This window comes from Channa argus, chromosome 13, assembly GCF_033026475.1.
Source record: "Channa argus isolate prfri chromosome 13, Channa argus male v1.0, whole genome shotgun sequence".
Classification (NCBI taxonomy): Eukaryota; Metazoa; Chordata; class Actinopteri; order Anabantiformes; family Channidae; genus Channa; species Channa argus.
In genome coordinates this window covers 25,646,191-25,666,544 of record NC_090209.1, presented here as the reverse complement: position 1 = coordinate 25,666,544, position 20,354 = coordinate 25,646,191, and the positions used below count along the sequence as shown (strand labels likewise).

The 20,354-nt window shown below is 43.2% G+C and overlaps 2 protein-coding genes across 7 annotated transcripts in view; one reads left to right on the top strand and one right to left on the bottom strand.

The window, feature by feature from the left end:
- LOC137140144 (PDZ domain-containing protein 4-like) overlaps positions 1 to 8,885 on the top strand; it is a 38,324-nt gene extending 29,439 nt beyond the window's left edge. For 4 of the 5 annotated variants that reach the window (XM_067528292.1, XM_067528291.1, XM_067528290.1 and 1 more), the window contains 9 exons: positions 2,091 to 2,548; positions 2,644 to 2,836; positions 2,927 to 3,353; positions 4,164 to 4,563; positions 4,653 to 4,717; positions 5,161 to 5,507; positions 7,013 to 7,153; positions 7,284 to 7,396; positions 7,957 to 8,885. In XM_067528292.1, coding sequence (XP_067384393.1) covers positions 2,091 to 2,548; positions 2,644 to 2,836; positions 2,927 to 3,353; positions 4,164 to 4,563; positions 4,653 to 4,717; positions 5,161 to 5,507; positions 7,013 to 7,153; positions 7,284 to 7,396; positions 7,957 to 8,200 — 2,388 coding nt within the window. In that variant the 3' untranslated portion in view covers positions 8,201 to 8,885. The remainder of the gene's footprint in view (positions 1 to 2,090; positions 2,549 to 2,643; positions 2,837 to 2,926; positions 3,354 to 4,163; positions 4,564 to 4,652; positions 4,718 to 5,160; positions 5,508 to 7,012; positions 7,154 to 7,283; positions 7,397 to 7,956) is intronic. The other variant, XM_067528293.1, reaches the window with a different exon arrangement.
- A 2,123-nt stretch (positions 8,886 to 11,008) lies between these two features.
- LOC137140258 (polymeric immunoglobulin receptor-like) lies at positions 11,009 to 14,498 on the bottom strand. 2 transcript variants are annotated; one of them, XM_067528497.1, is made up of 7 exons: positions 14,348 to 14,498; positions 13,862 to 14,206; positions 13,388 to 13,708; positions 12,996 to 13,217; positions 12,733 to 12,858; positions 12,460 to 12,561; positions 11,009 to 12,282 (listed from the first exon to the last, which is right to left on the bottom strand). In XM_067528497.1, exons 1-7 carry the CDS (start codon positions 14,385 to 14,387, stop codon positions 12,107 to 12,109), a joined length of 1,332 nt encoding a protein of 443 aa, XP_067384598.1. In that variant the 5' UTR covers positions 14,388 to 14,498; the 3' UTR covers positions 11,009 to 12,106. The 2 variants fall into 2 exon arrangements, with proteins under 2 accessions (XP_067384598.1, XP_067384597.1); XM_067528496.1 differs by having other exon boundaries at positions 13,862 to 14,209; positions 14,348 to 14,465.
- Positions 14,499 to 20,354: the final 5,856 nt, after the last annotated feature.

Genomic DNA, 20,354 nt, shown 5'->3' with positions numbered 1-20,354 from the left:
TTTTGCTGGATTGCGTTAAACTGTTTTTTTCCAGAATGCAGATCAACTCTGGCTTGTTTATTTGAAATGTTTGCTTGGCCACACAGGAAGCTAGCCAGCATGCTAACAGCTTGCCATGCTAGCTAACACACACCACCAGGCCGAGCAAACATTTCAAATAAACAAGCCAGAGTTGATCTGCATCCATGTGTTAGCGAGTAGGATGCACCTCATTTTGATAATCCTTCAAAAAAAAAAAAAAAAAAAAGACCCTGAGCTTATTTTGATAATTCATGTTAGCAAACAGGCTCAGCAACATGCTACGCTAGCCACCACGTTGCCACCAGACATTTACCATCTTGCTCACAGGGCTGTCGTCCTGCAGCGTCTCATGCTAACAATCAACCAGCAAACCAACAGCTTCTTGGCTTAATTGCAGAAATTCATAACTTACCTATTTCACTCCAGTCTCACTTGTTCTTTTTTTTTTCTATTCCACATTAATTCAATGAAAGCACCTTCACTAACCATAATTTCCACTTCCTGCTTTAGGCTCCACCCTTTTATACCTAGCTCAGCTTAACCAAGCAAACAAAAAAAAAGGTTGCCATTAAATTTATCTTCTTCACTAGGTAAACTAACCAGCTTTATACCGTATAATTATAATAAGCCAAATTCAATTTTAGAAAATACTTTCAAGCGGTAATATTAGGCCCCATTAGCAAACATCCACTAAACCAACTACACCATCATAACTGAAATAATGACACAGGCTGAAACCAGCTTTGTTCTGCATTCACTCATCAAACCCTTCATGTGTGGACAGTGTGTGTTTATACACAGAGCCATGATAAATAGTGGTGTGACAGCAGGCCTCAAGTGTGTGTCCACATTCTGCTGACAGAGGAGGAACTACGACGGCATATTCATACACGTCACTTAAAACACAATCACTCATACATATTTAGAAATGGATGTGCATGTTGTGTGTGTGTGTGTAATCACATGTCAAGCAAAGAAATGAGCCATCAGTCGGTCAGTCAGCTCTGACACAGCCAGTCATATCGCACTGATAACGTGGAGACAGACAAAGCACAAAGACACACGATCTATAAATGTGATGTGTTTATTAATTTATTTGTGGTTTTGCACTTTTAAATATGAAGCAAACTGTCGTGGTGCAGAGGTCATTACCTCAGTCTGTCTGTCCGTCTAACGGTCAGATCAGAGTGTTTGTCCCGATCTTAGAAATAGTTTTAAATGTGGGGGAAAACACTGTATGCAAACACAACAATTCTGTATCAATATTAACAAATGTAATGTATTTTATAACAAACTGCTGTAAAGACTCATGTGATGACAGGCAGAGAGGGGGAAGGTGAAATCATGGGAGATGGATGACATGATAAAGACATAATGGATGAGGAGAAGAAAAGGGAAGAGCAGATATTATCCTGTGTAACCTAGTTTTTCTGTCAAGGTCACACAAACACACACTGACAAATACATAGACAGTACGTGAGCTTCTGTTCTGCACACAGATGTTACAGAACACCACACAATGTTGACAGCTTTAGCTTCAGGTAAACAAAACCATTTGTGCAGGAAACGTCAAAGCATGATGCTGTCAACGAGAACACTCTGCAGAGTCTGTACAGACCTTACAGCAAAGGTAATTTAATAAATGAGGCGTTTGACAGTCCAGCAAACTGCTAGAGCTGCTCATGTTCAAAATTCTTACACAAATGCAGATCAGATGTTTGGAAGCTCAAATCTCTGTAGACACTCGTGTGTGACTACATGGAGTCCTGCATGGAGTCATGGAGCAATCGTTTTGCATGAAGCAGAGTCAAGAACATAGAGTTCCTCAAAGGTCTTTCCATCCACGTGTCCTTCAAATGTGACATCTCACATTACACGATCGTTGATCCAAGAACTATCTGCACCCACCTGCTAAAAACAAGCTATAAACAGATGGAAAATTCACATCGTACTCATCCAGCTTGCCACCTGTTTCTCTGATCTTTCACGCTGTTACAAATCACTGGCCACCAACACTAACTGTTTCAAAAATAAAAGAATCTCATAGATTTTTTTACCATTACTTCCAGAATGAAAACCCCATTGATCCAGAGGAGGTCATGGAACTGACTCTGGAGGGAGGAGGCTTCCACTCAAATCCTCAAGCCTCATCCAGCTCTGTCTACCGACTCCGCTGGGGAGGAGGAGGAGGAGGAGGCCTGACCTGCCCTGAGGGTGAAGGGGGAAGAGAAGGTGCAGGAGGAGATGTGGGTGTGGAAGAAGAAGAAGATCAAGAGGCAGAGGAAGGAGAGAGAGGAGAGAAGGAGGAGAGAGACCCACCCGTCCCCCTCCCTCCTCTGCTGAGCCTGGCTCCGCTGCTGTCCAACAGCCAGGAGCTGGACAGCGGAGTGGGTCGGACAGACGACAGCACCCGGTACGAGGAGTCATCAGAACACGACCTGCTGGGGGATCAGACCAGTGCCTGTAACACCAACACCACCAACACACCTGGAAGCACAAGGAAGTTCAGAGTGGGACCCAGCCCAAGGTAGGACAGACTGAAGAGTTTACTTTTTGAAATATTGTGTCATACTCTTAGTCTTAGCGAATAACAATAAACGTCTCCTCATTTCCGGTACCCAGACCTAGTCCCGGCCTCGGCCCAAGCCCCAGACCAAGCCCCAGCCCTGGGCATGGACGAGGAGACACTACTCCTCCCTTCCTCCACCTGCGAGACCTCCAGCTCAGCTCAGACTCCCTTCTCGGTCTGGATTGGTCAGGCGCAGCAGGAACAGGAGGAGCCGCATACAGCCCACACAACCATCATAACTACAAGGTACATTAAATGAACCCAGCTTTTAAAATAGTCCCCGAAAAATTTCCTTGTCTTTTGTTATTTGACTTCTAACTGACATGTGATCTGCAGCACTACCACCTCCATCACCACCAGCCCGCTCTGTCAATGACAATGATGATGCCGGGTCTGACGGAGGAAGAGTGCCAGCGATACCAGGAGCTCCTGCAGATAAAGTGCCAGTATGAGAGACGTAATGAAAAACAGCAAAGACAGGCAGTGAAAAAGGACCATGAGGCAAGTGAAGTGAAAGAACAAGAAGACACAAAAGTGGTGGAAAAGGGAGGGGAAGAGGAAGCTGCTTCTTCTTCTGTTGTGGTGGACGTGAACTGCAATGAGACTTTGAGTGAGCATGAGATGGCGCTGATCGACGAGGAGCTACGCCACCTGGAGTTCAAGTGCCGCAACATTCTCCGCGCCCAAAAGATGCAGCAGCTCAGAGAGAGATGCCTGAAAGCCTGGATGATGGAGGAGGAGACGGTGGTGGCCGGAGAAGCAGGTAACCATGACAACAATTCTTTATTAACACTTGAAGGCTGGTGTCTAGAGACAGGGCAGTATGTCCCCTGATCGCTCACTGGGATTTGAGTTAAGCCATATGATCAGGATTAATTAGCATTTCTGTTAAAAAATAGGTTTTTACCACAGTGAAGTCTTTTCACAGTTGGACAAAGTTATTGAAAAACAAAAACTGTTTAAACATTTTATTGTCATAAAAAATGTAACTAACTATTTGGTCTTTAATTTGCATTGCAGCTATATTGAGCAGCGCCCTCTGTGATGCCATTCTGTCCTGCCCCACAGTCAAATCTTACATCCCCTTCCATCACTGGATGGAAGCAAACACAACTTCTCCCTCCTGCAATATCAAGTTTTAATATTTAAACCTAATGGAAGTTATAGTTACCTAAATATTTTAACTTTTGTCAGATTCAAAAAAATTCAGTGTTCAGTGACCAAATTAAAACAATGTTTAAAAATGTAGCTGTGATCCTGGCTGCAGACAAACGTCAGGGTAGCAACAAGACAGTTGACTTTTAACTGCATCTTTTTCTTGAACTTAGGCTTAACAGACAGTTTGTGGGGTTTTTCTCTAATCATCTTCACCTAAAAGTCCATCTTCTGCCCAACTTAACAATATCTGCCCTTAAACTTCTACTTCCTCTGAAGGTCTGTAGGCTGCCGTCTTTGTTTGCAACCAGATGCTCCTGAAGCAAGAAGTGAAATGTCTCCTAATTTATGATTCATACTAACTGTGGAGGTTAAAGACAAAAAGTAATTAAAAACACAGTGAAATCCTGTTTCGTAGGGTTGGATAATGACAATGATGAAAACGACAATGATGCCCATCACCGTCACGAGTTGTCGGCCATCAACGAGCTCCCGGAGCGAGAACGATCCGACAGCAAAGACAGCACCAGCGCCTACAACACCGGAGGGGAGAGCTGCCGGAGCACGCCATTGGTCAGCACTGAGCAGATCCCACCTCTGCATGACGAACTGATGTCTCCACCTCCTCTCCTCCCGCTCAGTCGCCTACCCCCATTGAACGCCCCCCTCACCCCGCGGCGTCACGGACGGGACAGAGAGAGACGTCACTCGAACCTCAGCTGCTCTTTCTCCCCGAGCACCTACAGGAAGTACGAAACAGCCACTGGCACCTTGGCAGGTGGCTCAAGCTCCACCCCCTCTATGCCCTCCAAGTTCAGGTCCTCGTCATGCTTACCTCTGCAGATAATGTAGAATTTTGGGGTTATTTTCAAATAACACTTGCTACTACGCTGTGTTTGTTGATCAGGTCACTGACCAGAGAAGCATCTTCAAGAAGGGGTGTAGCTGATGGAGGTCGGGGCTCCAGAGCAGGTATATAAGGTTTAACAGCCGTTCTCATTTCCAAGGCGTCAAGAAACGCTGCTTTGTCCAGACAATTCTGTTTTGCGTACTGATGCTTCCCGTTTGCACCAGTCAGTGATGCTCAGAGATTTCATTGTAGTAAAACTGAAACCCAGAAGCTTCAATATTTGAAGCCTAAATCAATGACGTAATATTTGGTACAACAAAACCAAGGACTTTTCTGCAGGAGGCCAGGGTTCGATCCCAACACAACATGGTGTATGTGATTACTATAGTAAGGAACTGCGTGTGAACAGTCCTAATTCAAGACATACTAGACATAAAAGAATGTGACATCGCATGAGCTCATTGAAACAATGACAACATGCTGTAATCAAAGCTAAACGTGGTCCAATGAAATATGAATGTGTGTGATTGTAATGCTGCTATTCTACTGTTCATTGTTACTGCAGGTGGAGCCACAGACAGGCCCAGTGGTGGAAGTGCAGAGTCCAGTCCTTATTTCACCAGAAGACACCACGGCCACGACAAACCACTAGAACGCTACCAGAGCTGCATGACCCTTCCGTCCGAGGGCCTGGTTGACCCTCTGGACCAACTGACAGACAGAGCGATGGCTGAGGGCGAGGAGAGAGGACTGGGCACAGGCAGCAGCGTCCCGGCCAGCCCCAGGAGTGTGAACAGTGCCCCCTGTGGTCTGGAGGATCATCGTACAGGCTCCTCACGGTTAGGACTGGCCTTACCACTTGGGCTAACACACTCATCACCTACTGCCTCCCCGCAACGCATGGAGTGGAAGGTAAACGGTGAAATGATGTTCAGAAATTCACTAAATTTGAAGTTTATCTTACACGTCTTAGTGACGCTCCTGCTTTTTTAATTTAATCTCAAATGAAGAAGAACATGGGCTTGAAAATAGAATAAAGCCTTTTAATAAATGACAGAAAATGTATTAAATCATTGCTTCGTTTCAGTTTGTTTCACTCATAATCAACATGGAAAACTAATGGAACGTGCGAAAACGTGTACAATCTGTAAACAAAAACAATGGGGCAAAACATTTTTGGGGAATAATATTGTGGTAAAATGAGAATTTATTGAATTGAACAAAAAGTTCATACACACAAAAAAATTGTTTCCTACAAATATGATGGTTTTTCTGTGATGTACAACAAAACATTTGTTCACAATATACTAATCATGAATGTTAGTATTTTCTAAGAGATGTTTTCACTGCCAAATTGTGATATTCTGTCCTGTATAAGGGTAAGAGAAACACTTTACTACTGATATGAGGGTTAGACTTAAGACTAAACAGCAGTCCTTTAGTAACCCCCACCCCTCCCCCCCACTCCCCTTAGTGTGAAGACTTTGAGGGATCACATCAAATGAATTCAGCCTTAGGAACAAAGACATAATTAAACTAACTCAAATCCCAGTGAGCTATAAGGTGACATACTGCCCTGTCTCTAGACACCAGCCTTCAACATGGTAATTAAGACAAGAGACACTTATTTGTGTTTCTTCTCTTATAGGAAAGCAAGTCAATACCTTCTTCTTTTCCTTTGGGCTGTTTCCTTTCAGGTGTCTCCACAGTGAATCATGTGCCTCCATCTAACTCTGTCCTCTGCATCCTCTTCACTCACACCAAATAACTTCATGTCCTCTCTCACTACATCCATAAATGTCCTCTTTGTTCTTCCTCTAGACCTCCTGCCTGGCAGCTCCAACCTCAGCATCCTTCTACCGATATATTCACAGTTTCTCCTCTGAACATGTCCAAACCACCTCAATCTGGCCTCTCTGACTTTATCTCCAAAACATCTAACATGAGCTTTCCCTCTGATGTACTCATTCCTGATCATGTCCATCCTTGTCACTCCCAAAGAGAACCTCAACATCTTAAGCTCTGCTACCTCCAGCTCAAAGACTCATGTCTTTTCTTCAGTGCCACTGTCTCTAAGCCGTTATGCATGTATAAATAAAACAGAATAGTGTTGGTAAGATATCAGTGAAGGCATCGTTCAAGAAGGTAATTGTCCTGTGTATTAAGTGTGGTTGGTACATTACCAAGGTATATGAAATTTCAATCAATCTACAGGCACATTGTTGACTTTATGTCTTTCACTATATCTGACCCATAGGTTTGAATTGCTTATCCTTTCCAAAACATATGAACATGATCAGCCATAAAACAGCCTGCCGTTCTGTAAATGAGTAATAAAGAACCTGACAATATTCTTCAATGCAATTTCCCCCAACTGTCCTAATCGGGAAGTACTTATTTGTCCTCCTTGTGTACAGGTGAAGGTCCGGAGCGATGGCACTCGGTACGTGGCCAAGCGGCCAGTCAGGGATCGTCTCCTAAAGGCCAGAGCTATGAAGATCAGAGAGGAACGCAGCGGCATGACGACTGACGACGACGCTGCCAGCGAGATGAAGCAGGTACAGATTTCACAGTGAGCTCAGCAATCAGAACAGGCTTTAATACAGGGTTCCAGGGCTGATGGAACATCCAGACCAGTCAGGCACTGCAGGGCAAACTGCTCACTGCAGCACGTGTGTGCTCCTACAGGGCCGATACTGGAGCAAAGAGGAGAGGAAGCAGCAGCTGCTGAGAGCCAGAGAGTACAGACGGAGACGGGAGTTTATGATGCAGAGCCGCCTGGACTACCTCAGAGGAGACAGGTACAAAACATCCAGTTTTCTCCCAAAGACAAAGATATGACTGAAGGTAACACCCATACTGTGGCTAATGTATCTGTGCAGAGACTATGGAGTTCCATCACTGTCAGAAGAAACATTTATCAGGTTCATTTATCCAGTTTTATCCAGAAGTGAGTCATTAAATATTTTAAATGTACTTAGGTTTTGTTTGACAAGGTGTAGTGGAGATATGGGATTATTTTGACTTGTGTAAGCATCCATTTTGTCTCTGAGTTTACATATCTGTGAAGGTGAACATCCACAACAAAATCTACATGCCCTTCAAAAGCCCTAATATATAAAGGAGCTGTGTTCTCACTGGAACTAAAACTTCACAGCAGCATTAATTAATTTATGGAGAGTAGGGACATGTGCAACCATGACAACAGGCTTAAAAGGGACAGAAGCTGCTGAGAGGTGTAAAGTTGGTTTAGAAGAACATAAAAAAGTAATTCCATTTATTTGTGCTGTTAAAGAAAGTGGATTATGATGTTGAACTGTGGTCTAAATAATGAAATAAGAAATGACTGTTTGATTCCCAGGGACCTCTCATCGTCATCAGGGGCCCCTGAAGACCCCCGTTTGTCCCAGGGCACCCAGCTTCCCTCTCAACAGGACTCCCCCAGCAACAACATCCTGTTACTGAGCCAGAAGAAGATCACGAAGAGGAGGAACCGCCGGATCCTCGACAACTGGATCACCATCCAGGAGCTGCTGGCTCATGGCTCGAGGTCGTCGGATGGAAAGAAAATCTACAATCCTCTGCTCTCCGTCACCACAGTGTGACGAGAGGACGAGTGGACAAGAGACACTGGCAGTAGAAAAAAGATCGAAGCTTCATGTTTGTTTGAGCTTGAACTTGAGAGTAGAAAAAAACAAGACTTTGTCTCCTGAACTGCATCTGTGAGTGCAGCAAAAAAGGGGAAATAAGACGATACAGTGAATGAAGCACAGTTGAAACATCGGCTGCACAAATAGTCAAAGTTCGGAAGACACCAACCTGCTCATCAGCCGTTTTGGTTAAAACACTATCATGAAATAAACAGAAATAAGCAAATCAGAGGAAATGTCAGCGTTTGACCATGATTTACATCAAAGACAAATTCCACCTTTTATATCTGACTGTCAGGTGTCAGTGTTTTCTAAAAGTCCTTTAAATGTACAAGTAGATGCCTTCTGACACATTTACACATGAATGTTAAATTGACTAATAGTCTATTACGTTTTGTTGCTTATACTGTTTTCCCTGGCGCTGGGATCAAGCTGAGCTCGGGGCTTCAGAGGACACTGGTTGTGACAATAACCATGTTGGACCTGTGTAAAATGAGATATTTATACTGAATACTGAAATGCATGGATTAAGTATTGAACATTGTGAATTACTGGACATAATTCTTGAGTCTAAAGTGGTGTACGTGTACAAAGTGCGGAAAATTTAAGTAGTGAATTAGATTAAAACGATGTTAAAGTGTTTCATTGTTTCTTTGGGTCTCTCACATCATTAAACCTCATTCATGTAGTAAAACCAACGCTATTCAGGTGGACACCAATGCGTATCTTTCCTTACACTTGACTTGTGATGTACTTACTGTCTGATTTGCAGTAAATGGACTGAGTGAAATGTTTTGACATTTGAGCATGAATGTTAATGTTGTCATCTCAAGGTATTAAGGTTCTGGTGCTGTTTTACATCCTTGTAATGAACACAACAGCCTCTAGGTGGTGCTTGCAGTCTTTTATACTTGTCAGTTGATTCAACTGATTATAATAAAACACACACACACACACACACACAGAGTTTAAGAAGCTGAGTGCAGAGTTTCAGGAGGAGGAAAGACAAGAAAAATGGTAAAAGGTCTGCAAAAAGTGCTTTTCTACCTATAGGCTCTCAAAGCACTTCACCCATCCACACTCACACACACACTCACACACTGATGGAGGAGCTGCCATGCAGCTGGCCAACACTCACCGGGAGCAACTAAGTTTGGGTTCAGTGTCTTGCTCAAGGACACTTCAATGTGATCGGAGGAGCTGGGGATTGAACCAACAACTGCGAGATTGGTGGACGACTGCCTAACCTTCCTGTCCCACAGTGTGTAGACGGTCCAGTGAGTAACAAGGTCAGACAGTGTGGACATCCCCCTTATGAGGAGGATGAGATTCGACTTGAGATGCTGAAGGTTCTACACATTATCCAGCTGTCTTTGCTGACACACCTGTTCAGTGTCTCATGGGGGACGGGTACAGTGGCTGAGGCCTGGGAAACTGGGGTGGTGGTTCCCATATTTAAAACAAACACAAAACCGGTCTCCACTAAGTTTAAAAAGTGTCACTTAAATCAAAAACGTAACTGCAATCAAAGCAGATTGAGTATGTCTCCTGTCTGTCCATCATCTTTTTCTGCTTTAACACACACTGGGCTGTTTTACAGGTGCAAGTAAAGAGGATCTTCATTTAAAATCACAAAGGCTTCAATTTGTTTGGTTTTAAACCAGATCCTTCAGATTGTGCTTAGCACTGCTCGACAGTAACTTTTGCTTTTCAGTCCAACTGATGCTGACAGTTTTTAGACCCGCTCACTGTTTGAAGCTCATGAGAAGAATATTCATACAAACACGTGAACACGAACAGTTTGACAGACGCCCTCAAGGTCTTTTGTGGGACCAAGTGTGAAAATCAAGACGTCAGTGCTCTCTGGTGGACAGTCAGTGTCAAAGCTGGAGTTCAGTAGAGTTGGGGAAGAGGTGAATTTTTAAAAGTGTAAAATCTAAAGAGTGCCCTCTGACCTTTGTACAGATGAAGGCGTTGCAGTATCAAAATACTTTTCCTGCCACAAATTTGAAGTGCAGATGTCTTTGACATGCAAATTAAATAATAGTCTTGTGTGTAAGTGTGTGTGTTTTTTTATACTTTCTCCTTTAGTTCACTGTCTTAAATCCTCACAGCTGAGATTATTTAAATGGAAAAAAAAGCTAAGCATCAGAAACATTCTGTCTTCATACACATATTCTTAGATCATGTAACATAACTCATTCAGATGAAGAGATAATAACCCCATAATAAAAAAGTTGTTGTGTCTGGTCATTTTTATGCTTTAGTCCTCATTGTTTTTATCTATATATTTATCTAGATTGTATTTGCTCTACTGTGTTTGTATTATAACTTATTGATTATCATTTATAATTCTTAGTCTTTTATTTGCATTCATTGGTGCCACTGCTCTATAATCTCATACATTTAGGCTTATTGCCCTCATTTGTTAGCGGCAGAGCAGAACGTGGTGGATTTTCATTCTGAATTTGATAAAAATTGCTCATTTTACTCCGATGGCTCAGTTGTGTGAACTCTAATTGCACTTGTTTGTTAAATTTGGATGGAGGTGACAGTTCCTTATTCTTTGGTAGTGTAACACTATGAACACGTGTTCATTTCCTCTTGCGTTGCCCTTTTGGCTTTTAATGTATTTCTTCCTGTTTATTTAGAATGAATACAAATACTGTATATAGAAAAAAAATTATACCTTCTGTTGAAAAAGAATGAAACTCAAATACACTTTGTCATGTCTTTTTAAAGAATGTTGTAAATATTCAAACATTGAATTTTGTTGTCGTTTATTTATTCAAATATTCAACATTTAAACACTCAGCATATATTGTTTGAAAAAAATCTTTTACAGTAATTATATGTGAAACCTTCATGCTCAGAAACATCATCGGGAACTACAATCAGCTTCAAATGCCCACTTATGTTTTAAACCAACATAAGAGTCCAAAGAAGTCGAACATTAAATAGTGTAACCGCAGGTGTTTCAGTCATTCATTTACAAACTGTTTCGTATGGAGCAGTTTAAAGAATTATGACATCATATTACGGAACGGTACTGTACGCGTGTAGTGTTTATGTCGGAGCAACCTGGGGTTCGGTGTCTTGCCGAAGGACACTCTAACACATAGCAAGGACCGGGGATCAAACCACTGACCAACTGACTTACTTAACTTCTCTATTGATGACAGGACACTGCATATGTTTGATAACATGTCACAAATTGTACTGACGTTGTTAATAATTGGTCCCTGTCTCGCCCACAGCCAATCAGAGTGGCCTCTCTCATCCACAGGACTGATGTTGCACAAACCGCTGGCTGCATGTGTCACAGCCCTAATGAAGAAACGTTAACAAGCTAGTAAGTGATCTGCTCAATTAACAAGAAGTAAACATTTATTTATTGAATTGTGTCAAAGTAAATGTTTACAAACTAGGAACATACACACTGTGTGTAATGTCACTAATATTGTTTCTGTTTTGGTTATTTTAATGTAGACATTTAAAATCGTTATGTAGCGAGATTAATTACGTTGGCTTGACTTCAGTAAATAATATTTCGCAGCAACAGTCATCAATGCACAGAGAAAAATAAGGTGATGGAAACAGAAACGTGAACTGCGAAGGTGCTTTCACAATGTTGTAGCTGGCGTCTGGCTGCGAGTCACGTTATTCGTTTTTTTCCTACAGCAACACCAATAACGGTGGTGAGTTGTGTATCAAACACACATTGTTAATAATCAGAAAAGTGCAATTTTACTTTAGAGATAATCTACGTCAGGTAGTAAACTGTGGCTGAGCTCCTGTTGCATCTGTAGCTCACAGCAGGTGTTGCTGGGCAGCACACCTGGATTTTCAGCTGCTGCTGACTCAGACTTTTGTAGCTGTTCCAGAGACATACACATAACTATCCAATTGTTTCTGCTGTCTGTTCTGCATTTTTTTCCACATGCGGCGGAGCAGCAGGAGAGCACCCAACAGCAACACACTTACTGCAGGCACACATGCTGCAGCGAAGTGTCCTGGACGAGCGCCATTAGAGGAGGCTGGGAAGAAAGATGGCAAGAAAAAGGAACCAGGCTGATTAAAATGTCTGCAAAAAAACCAGACCAAGCATTGTGTGATGCGTTCACACTGACGAGACTTAAATCAAGTCAGGTTACACACACCCACATGCGAACAAAGCTCCAGTGAGTTTCGGGTGTTTGCTGAGTGAATTCTACCTGCAGCTGCAGACTGCTCGGTGCTTTCAGGGAAAACTAAGGCTGTGGAGAGTCCTGAACTGGAGGGTGGAGCCATTGTTGTTGCGGAGGAAGTGTGCAGAGCTGCAAACAATATGAAACATACTGTGCATAAACATCAGTTACTGACTAAAATAGAATAGAGTAACAAAGATCCTTGAAATGATTATTTTCCTCTTTAAATCCTTTTTTAAACTTTGTTCAGATGTACCAGCTGATTTGTGGATGTGCAAAGTGCCGCTTCATGACGTTTACCTGCAGCTGCAGACCAGTTAGCGCTTTCAGGAAAAAGAAATGATGAAGGTGTTGAACTTTCTGAGCTGAGGGAGGTTGATGCTGAAAAAGGTTGGAGAGTCCAGTTTGGTTTGGAGGTGGTTGGAGCTGAAAACAGTGATCAGACGTTTAAACTCAACAGTGAAGAAATCAAACTTTAACAACTATAAATAAAAAGCTTTTTAAAATCAAAGAGATGTTAAAAATAAATTGTGTTTAGAAAAAAGGGGGTTTGAAACGTCAACCTCCAGATGGTGACTGGCTGCTGATTTCAGGGTGAACTGATGAATCTGTGGGGCTTCGTGAAGAGGAGCTGAAACTTTCTGTTGTCGTTGCTGCTGTTGTTGCTGCTGTTGTTGTTGTTGTTGTTGTTGCCGCTGCTGCTGTTGTTGTTGCTGTTGTTGTTGCTGTGGAGGCAAATGTTGAAGGTGGTCGAAACGCCTGGTTTGGTTTGGTCGGACTTGGAGCTGTGGACAGAAAACATGATGAAAATATTCGAAAACCCCCCAAAAATAATGAAACAGACAAATCCAGATCTTGCTGGTGTGAACAGATAATAATAATAAAAAAACTTTAAAAAAGTTTTACATGTAATGTAAAATATAAAATTTTAAAACATGAAGAAACAAAACCTCACCCTCTAAAACGATGAGAGGAAATGTGGAGGATCTATCTGAAGATAAAGCTTTGCCGTAACCGCACTTGTACCATCCTGTGTCCGACTTCTTCACCTGCGTGATGGTCACATACAGACCGACTGCAGATGCGTGTCTGTACTCGATGCTGTACCTGCCGCTCTGACCTCTCCCGTCGGTTTCAATCAGTACGTCTTCTTTGCGTTCACATGGGTCCTTGCAGAAGAAGAATCCCTTTGTATGCGCATCTTTGTGGCACGGATACGTGACGTTTTCTCCTTCTGTATTTGTCTGAATGAAACCATCGTTTTTGAAGAAAGGTTCTGTAGAAACGAGGAGGAGGCAGCCTCACGTTAACCAAGATCTCTGAAGTCAACCACAGTCTTTTACTTGTGAGGCTACATTTGGTTTATTACACTCCCCAAAGCCCTAAAACCGTGGTGAATATTCTAAATAAACGAATTTTGATGACTCACCGTTTAAAACTCTGATCTCAAAGTCAGAGAATGTATCCGGAACCGAAGATTTGCCAAAACCACACCTGTATCGTCCTGAGTCAGACTGGGTCAGATTTGTAAAGGTCACAGACAAAATTCCCAATTCAGGTGATTTGTCTTTAAATGTGATGCTGTATCTGCCGCTGTTCGCTCCGTCACCGTCTGTCTTAACGAGGACGTTGTCTTCATCACATTCTTCCTTACAGAAGAACTTGGTGCTTCCAGTCTCTTTAAAGTGGCAGTGCATGGTCCCACTTCTTCCTTCTGCTGCGGTGAAAATCTGGACTTTTGCATTGACGAGCCCGGTGTTTTCACCACACAGTGCTGCTGGAAAGATGGGGGACACTGACACTGAGTGTACTTTCTATCATAAACCATGCAACAATCAACATGAAAAATTGGGTTAATTTGATTTTGTGCAGCAGAAAACGGTGACAAACTGTCACATAGATAATCAGTCCTTACCCGATAAAGAGCAGAAGAGCAGAATGTGACGGATAATCATTTTTCATTTGATCCAGATGGAACAAACTGCAGGAAAACTTCACTCCGTCCACTCCATGTGAGTCTGGTCCATCAGAAAGCTGATGCTGCTCAGTTTAATGCCCTGTGTGACCCAGCCCCCCATCCTCCCACACCCCCACACCACACTTGTACTTGTAAATCTTTTTTCCACTTAATGCCCCATTTGCCTGCTTAATGAAGGACCCAGCCACATTTCCTGTTTATATCCCGCAAAGATCTGTTCTCCCAAAAGGAAGCATCTGTACTGGATCTAAGCTGAGAGCTTAATTAAATAAATATTTGACATCGAAACAAAAGTTTGAACAGACAGCAATATGTTATCCTCACTATCTTCTGACCTTGCTTGTGTTAGGGTCGCCACCGACCCGTTTTTAAGTTTTTAATGGCTGATTCAAGACAAGGATCTAAACCGAGCCGTTAACACGAGAGACAGTAACAGCAAGCCAATGTAGGAGAAGGTTAAATCTATTAACATAGCAGAGAGGGTGGGCAGCGACCTTTGTTTATCTCCCACTCACTCGTTTCCTGACACTGTTATAAAATGCACAACAGCAACATTGAAAAGTTTCCTTAAATATACTCCCTGTCATCTGAATCTATGTAGAGGAATTTATTGGAAAACATTTCCACTCACCCATTTCAAGGCTGGTTTGGAGCCAGTGACGAATTTATTCAGACGCTTTTTGACCAAAGAAACCGATCGATCCAGATCAGAGAACCTTTTTTTGGTGCTGGTGATGTGAGTCTTGTGTTTTACACTTCGGTCCAACCGTTAAACTCATTACAGAGTATTAACATTTGGTAAATGTATTTGCATGTCTGTCCATCCGTCATCTGTAACCTCTTATCTTGTTTAGGGTTGCAGGGGTCCAGCTGTCATTGGGTTAGAGGCAGGTTCCACCCTGGCAGGTCTCCAGTCTGTCTCAGGGCCAACAGCAAGAGACACACAAAGACAGACAGCGATTGATCCCTATGGACAATTTACACAATTTAGAGTCACCAATGAACCTAACATTCATGTCTCTGGACTGTGGGAAGAAGCCGGGGTACGCACAGGTGGCCTGGGATTCAAACTGGGGACCTTCTAGCAGTGAGATGGCAGCACTAACCCATCCACCACTGTGCTGCCTATTGTGAGAGGTTTTATTGTATGGTTTGATTTTATTTTGGTGATGTTTAACCTGTGTATTATGTAGATTTAGTTCCTGCTGAGTCTTATAACCTGTGACCAATCAAACACTGGACCTCGACCAATGCTGTGACTGTGAAATTGAAGCTACAGGCTTAAGGTCCTGGACAGACCAAGCTGCTGCTGGTGGTGAGTGTCTTTTGCCTTGTTTTTGCTCCACACCCTTGGCCCTGGTTGAACCCATGTCAGTGACTTCTCGGCCGATACACTGTGTCGAACCAGTGGCTGTCCCTCCCTTTTGGTTAGAGAGACCAGTCTGGTTGATGCTCAGTTTACTTTGAGAAGTTGCTTTAAAATGACTGTGGTAAGCAAGAGCCGTGACAATAAGCAAACACTGATTCGTTTAACGGGTTGTATATCTGCGGTAGAAGTTCTTCTGCTGTCCTTTTCAGAAGGACAAACGTAGTCTCTTAGTGTAAAGCTTATGTCACAACCTGACTCAACAGTATGCGACAAAAAAGGAGAGGCCACACAAGGTTCTCAAGTAACTCAACATATTTTAATTGAGTGTATAAAGATTCAAGTTAATGTTGTGTGTATTTGTGAGCAAATCAGTGTTTTATGCAATGTTGGATGGAAAGTGTAAGAGACATGTAGACAAAACAAAAGAGAACCCAGCAAGCAGGTCCAGGGGAAGAGACTGAGCCAATCTTTAAGGCCTCCTTTATAGGAACCTCAACCCAATGCACACAGGTGTACGGCATGCCTATAAATCTCAGCTCCACCCACTGGTTTCCTGGAAAACAGGGAAAAACACAGCCAACCACACATGGACAAAGACAGAACTCAGATCCGGCTTAGGCCATAAAACTTAGTAAACAATTAAACTCTGGACAGTGTGAGGAGAAATCAGCCTGGTACGATGTCCAGAGTTGAGTTTCACACATGCAACGAACAGCAGGAGTTCGTCAGATTGAGAACCATCCTCACAGGAGAAACTCCACTTGTGCCTCCACACAGCTCACAGGAGGCACAACATGATCGAAAACTATTGGAAACTGTGCATATAAAAAAGTTTCTATCCCAAATGTGATCAACACACCCAGCCTGCCTTTGGTTCTAGTTGGGGTAGTACATGCACACAAATGCCATTAAACATCTGAAGTCCCCCAGATGACATCATCTGAACTCCTAATAATAAAAAACACCTCCAGGTGAGATTTCAGCAAGAAGCAGAGAAATATTGTAATACAAGGAAGTCAGAGGGAAGTTTAAAAGCATTAAAGTACATTTACAACCTAAACTAAAGTCAAAGAAAGCCAGTTGATAATTGATAAAGTCGCCCTTTAAGTCTGAGGAATGTTGGTCAAGGAAATTCCAGACTTATTCTGTGGAGTGGTTTTGCTTCTCACCTCAAAGTCTGGACATAAACCATTGATGGTTTAAAAGGTGATGGAAGAAGACATCTATGTGCAAGAACATGGTGCAGTCCACCAGGGAGGATACACCTAATGACCCATTGTGTGATGGTACAATGCTGATGATGTCCTCTCCACAGCCATTCTGTTGGCCACATAATGAGGTCAGGTGAGAAACTAAACCTCCCTGAAGGATCAACCTGGGGCTCCCTAACCAACTTTCCTCAGACGGACGAAGCTGCTTAGATGAGTAGTGAAACATTTCAAACCAACATAACAGAGGTACAGTGTCCTCGCCCAACTATATCACCTCATCTGGACTGACAGAGAAAAGTTAATGTCCTTTAATGAACTTTTATTCTGCATTATTCTTGCTTTATTTGTATAAACATCCACATAGCTGTACTACACAGAAAGAAAAGGAGGAAGTCCTGTTGATAGGGGCAGCATCCTGTTAATCAGATAAAATGAAATGTACTAACAGAGCAATTGTTCTTTATTAGAAACAAATCCAGAAAAAAAAACAGAAGCCAGAGAGAGCAAGGACACTGGAAGTTCATTAGGGAATGTATGGCACTAAGGAGCTGACAGGGGACAGGTGTGGTGGAGGTAAGGTAAGTCAGGACACCTGTGAATGATTGGCACATAACGGAGAGAGAGAGAGAGAGAGAGAGAGAGAGGCCAAAGTAGGATTCATGGCAACATCTGTGGCCGTTATGTACGTAAAACTGTGCCAACCAGAGCAAATGAGCAGGTAAAGTTGAGTGTGTGGGAGAGGAAATGAGTAAAATGGGGCCAAAGACGTACTGTATAGATTTTGATGTGCTCAGAAATCATTTCCCTTTGCTCACAATGTGTCATGGCCAAAATAACAGTATCTGGTCTTGAGACACCTAAAGTGTAATCAGTAAAGAAGCTTCAACATCCAGGACGTCTTTTAGGGTTTGATTATCTTGCAAGAGAGAAGAACATTAACAGAGTTTCCATCCAAGTCTCCATCCTGCACAGTTCTTAACTTCATACATCACACAGTTTTATAACTTTCTGTTGCTGGGCAGAACATTCTCCCCCCTCAGGCTACTGCTTCCAGCCCTTTTCTCTTTTTATGGAAACCTTAAGTGACTCTGGGTCACTCCAGTGGGGGATGGTCTGCTGTTAGACAGTAACTGACCTTGGAGCAGTTCTGCAAACACTTGAAGACGAAAGAAGTATATGAGACAAATTTTGTCCAAATTTTCACCGCACCAGAAGCAAGAAGTGGGACCATGCACTGCCACTTTAAAGAGACTGGAAGCACCAAGTTCTTCAGTAAAGAAGAATGTGATGAGCATTTTTAAACATCCTTCAAAAGTACACTGAGTACACGTTTCCATTATAACTAGGTAAAATGCTAGTAAAAGAGTAAAATGTAATAATTTAATCAGACTTGATTTGCCATCACACAATGTCCCAATTTGTGCTCAGGAATTAGAAAACAAATACTGTGCAAAGTTAAGGGAGGCACAGTGGGGTACTTGAAAAAAACAGGAAGTAAGTTGTGCCCTGTACTTCCTCAGGAAGTCATGATGTCTAATGTCCATCTCTAAGAAACATCGAGACAGCAGAAAAACCACAAAGTGCACACAACTACTACAACATGAATTTTCTAAAATCTGAACACAGATCCAGGTTGAAGCCCATTTTATGAACATGCTGAGGATCCTAATGACAAATGGAGTCTTTATTTAACAGTTTATAAGACATAACAAATATGTGTTAAACCTTTGCAGCAGTTATTGTTGTACATCTGTTTAATCAAACCATCATTGTTTGCTACCTGTCATATGAAGAAATGTTTTTTTCCATTTTCAAAGACGTCACTGGGGAATTATTTCTAGACAGCTGCTACATTTAAAGTGCTGCTGCTAAGGTGATCTGAGCACTTTGTCATGTGGCAAAAAGAGAGTCAGTATTTGTGCCCTAGGGGGTTAAGTAGAAACGTCAGTGGGTACTTGTACTTGGAGTACATTTTCGTATGTGTATTTTTACTTTTAGCTCAGTACAGTTTTGAGTACTTCACCACTGGTTGTCAGAATGAGGGGTTAAAAACAACAGGAGGTTTTTCTAAATCCACTCAGAAAAGTTTTTACTGAGGTTATGTTGTGAATAGCGTCATGCAGAGCAGTTAACTGTGGGAGGCAGTGAAGCTAAGGCTAAGCTAGTTTAACTAAGCTAGGCTAAGCAGCTAGCTCTGGGCCACCTGTCTAAAAAGTCCACTGGTGTCCCTCCAAGCATCAGTGTGGCTGGGGTTCACTGGCTGGACTCCTGGACAGCGGTCCGGTAAGTCCACAGCTCCAGGGGCACGTGCTGGTCCCAGTCCCATTGTCTCATCACTGTGAGCAGTTCGGTGGTGGTGGGGGTCCAGTCCCTGGGGAGAGGACCAGCGGTCCCTGGTAGCACCCCGTGTCACAACAGGCAGATGATGGAGACTGTATCCACTAGTGCACTGCAAGGCCGCCCTGCGATGACACAGCGCAGGTACAGTCCCACAGTGGCACTGCAGCGTCCCACTGTGGGGCAGTCTATATGCACGGGTGACTGGGGACGGGGCAAGGGGCCCCTCACTGCCTCATCCCGTGGGCATTTACTGGTAGTGGCTCGGCTTTGGTGCAGGTGCGTAGGCTGCGCAGTCCCTGGCAACACGTCCCGTCTCCCCGCAGCCGTGGCAGCAGTCGTCCCCTGGGCCCGGCTGGATCCTCACTCTCTCAGTATTCTCCATCAGTCTCGCAATTGTTGATGGAGCTGCTCTGGTGCCCCCAAGCTCTCTCCATCTCATCCGTGGCTGCTTGGTTGAGTGCAGTGGCAATGGCCCTGAGCTCTCTGCAATCTTCTGGGGACAGGTCAGCGAGCACTTGCAAGGCCGGGCCCTCGTTAACCACTCCATCCCAGTGTTGACCTGGGCGAGGTAGGGCTCCAGGGATCCCTGTGACCAGGGATAGCTGCGTTTATTTTGGGACCACTGAACAGGGGCCGGTCACCACAAGGGTCAGTCCTTTACACAACACTTTCCCCCACAGTACCAGCCAACACCACATATGACATAACAAAAACAACAGAAGCAGAACATTCAAACACACCTAGAATGGTTAACATAACGCAAATTACACACATTCAACACTTCAAACACACAGAACTATTTACACATCTCTGCCCATAGTGCCCTGGGGCCCACTTTGCCAGTCTGCTAGCTGGTTTGCTAGCCAGGCCGCTTCAATGTTAAGAGGTTGAATAGCTGTGTAAAGACCACGGCTCCAACGTTTGTGTTTGTGAATTGTGTGACCACTTGTGTCCTTATTCACCTCAAGTTTTCACTTTAAATATAAGAAGAAAGCTCAGCCTGGTTTTTATTTATTCTGCATTG